At 32.3% G+C, this 2,014-nt stretch overlaps 1 protein-coding gene across 1 annotated transcript; it reads left to right on the top strand.

The window, feature by feature from the left end:
- Positions 1-405: 405 nt before the first annotated feature.
- LOC143564441 (uncharacterized) lies at positions 406-1,311 on the top strand. Its single transcript, XM_077051714.1, has one exon. The coding sequence runs from the start codon at positions 406-408 to the stop codon at positions 1,309-1,311; it is 906 nt and encodes a 301-aa protein (XP_076907829.1).
- The last annotated feature ends 703 nt before the right edge of the window (positions 1,312-2,014 follow it).

The raw sequence follows: 2,014 nt of genomic DNA, 5'->3' as shown, positions 1-2,014 counted from the left end.
AAATTAAATTCTATTAGATACAAAATCTTTGATAATTTAAAATCCAATACTTTCAAATCACAATTTATATTTTCGAGAGATTTTAATCACTTTCTTATAGACCAATTGTTCGTTTAGTTTTTATTATGTAACTTAAGATCCACATTAAAGCATCTACTAACATATTTTCTGTTAAATTATTAGTTTAGAGAACATAATTTTATTTTATTATTATTATTTATCTATTTTTAAAAACAATCAACCGATTTTCAATCTGTTATTGGCACCTGCCACATGCAACCAGCTTTATCAACGCGCTTTTGAGTCTAGACATTATGTATATATATACAACACATTGTTCATCTGCATATCACAAAACATATTAAGCCTAAAAGATATTAACCAAGTAAGGATATGACACCAAAAATGGTAGCACATTTTCGTCGATCCGTCTCTTTCTCGAACACCACACCGCCGCCGCCACCACCATCGTCGTTCTCCACGTCCAAAACCGTGGGAAAAAAGGTTCATTTTAGATCCACTAGTCTTCCAACAAGATCCCACCCCATATTGTTTCAACTCAAATACCACCTTAACCAATTGAAATCCCACTGGGCATCCCAGAGCATACTCGATCAATCACTTCATTTTGATCGGGTATCAGATGCCCTGATTCGTTTACGAATCATTCTGGAGTCTCTTGATGATCTGTTGGACCTAGCGCCATCAAGAGACTCCCTGCGCCGCCACCCTGAGTGGGTGGAGAGGGTTCTAGAAGACTTCCTTGTGATGGTGGATGTCTATGGAACCTTCCAGATGCAAATCTCGATGCTAAAACAATGCATTGTTACAGCACTACTAGCAACAAAGAGAAAAGACGTGTTGAAAAAGGTTGCGTGTTTAAAGGGTTTGAAGAAATCTGGTGGAGAGATCAATAAGCTTATGCCATTTCTTCAAGCGATCCGGTTACACCTGAATGTTGATGTAACCGGATCGGACCAGAATACTGATCTTGAACTTGTTGGAGTGATAAAAGATGTAATTGAAGTAATTATTGTGATATCAGAAACGGTTTTTAGTGGAATTCATGAATCATTCGAGACTCGAAAAGTTTCATGGATGATGGGATTAAAGAAAACAAAGAGGGAAAAAGGAATTAAAGAACTTGAAAATGGGATTTGGAGTTTGAAAAATTTTAATGATGAAGAATTGAATAAGAAAATGATGCAAAATGTGGAAGAATGTATAGATGGAATTGAGTGTGGAAGTGAAAGGGTGTTTAGGAGTTTGATAAACACTAGGGTTTCACTACTCAATGTACTAACACAATAGCATATGGTACAAGATGAAGAAGCTTGAAGGCTTTGTGATGATGTTGTAAATCTTGATTTTTGTTTTTCAAAATGATTTAAAATATTCTTTTATTTATACATACGTGAAAGAAATCAAGTTTAAAGACTCAAATATTGAAGTTTGATTTATGCATGCATGCATTATTTTAGTTGAATTATTGTTACGTGTCAAAATTTTGTAAGGGTTTAAACTTTTGTTTAAAGATAAATAGTTACATAAGGTAATATAAGATGTTAATATTCATATGCATACAGAAGTTAATTTTTGTATAAAAGATATTCATATTCAAGAGGTTTTTTCACAGTGATGAGTTTCTAACGTTGTTCCTAGGTGAGTCAGACCTGGAGCACAGAATCAGTATATATAAACAGTTAACAGGCTCAATCGAATATTGAGATAAGTTTCAAACGCAATTGAAAAACAAACGAAATCGTTTATTCTTTTTATAAATTATGCAAGTCAATCAAATTTTTTACACAACTTATTTATAAACTTTTTAACACTTCATCTTTTGGCATCAAAATTCATTTTTAATCAAACATTTATTTTTGTTACAGAAAGCCATTTGGCATATGAAAAAATATCTATCTTGATCTTATAACTGATCTTAACATTATAATTTTGATTTAGGTTGAACTTGAAGAATCATAATAATGCATCATTAAGGAATTTATAATAATTT

Source organism: Bidens hawaiensis, unplaced genomic scaffold (assembly GCF_021521415.1).
Source record: "Bidens hawaiensis isolate Kalapana, Puna unplaced genomic scaffold, B.hawaiensis_p1.1 tig00022003_1, whole genome shotgun sequence".
NCBI classification, from domain to species: domain Eukaryota; kingdom Viridiplantae; phylum Streptophyta; class Magnoliopsida; order Asterales; family Asteraceae; genus Bidens; species Bidens hawaiensis.
Note: the sequence above shows the minus strand (reverse complement) of the source record. Positions and strands in the feature narration are given on the sequence as shown.

What these genes read in the sequence shown, in the direction of transcription:
- LOC143564441 (XM_077051714.1), top strand. Translation starts at nt 406, where the DNA reads ATGGTAGCACATTTTCGTCGATCCGTCTCTTTCTCGAACACCACACCG.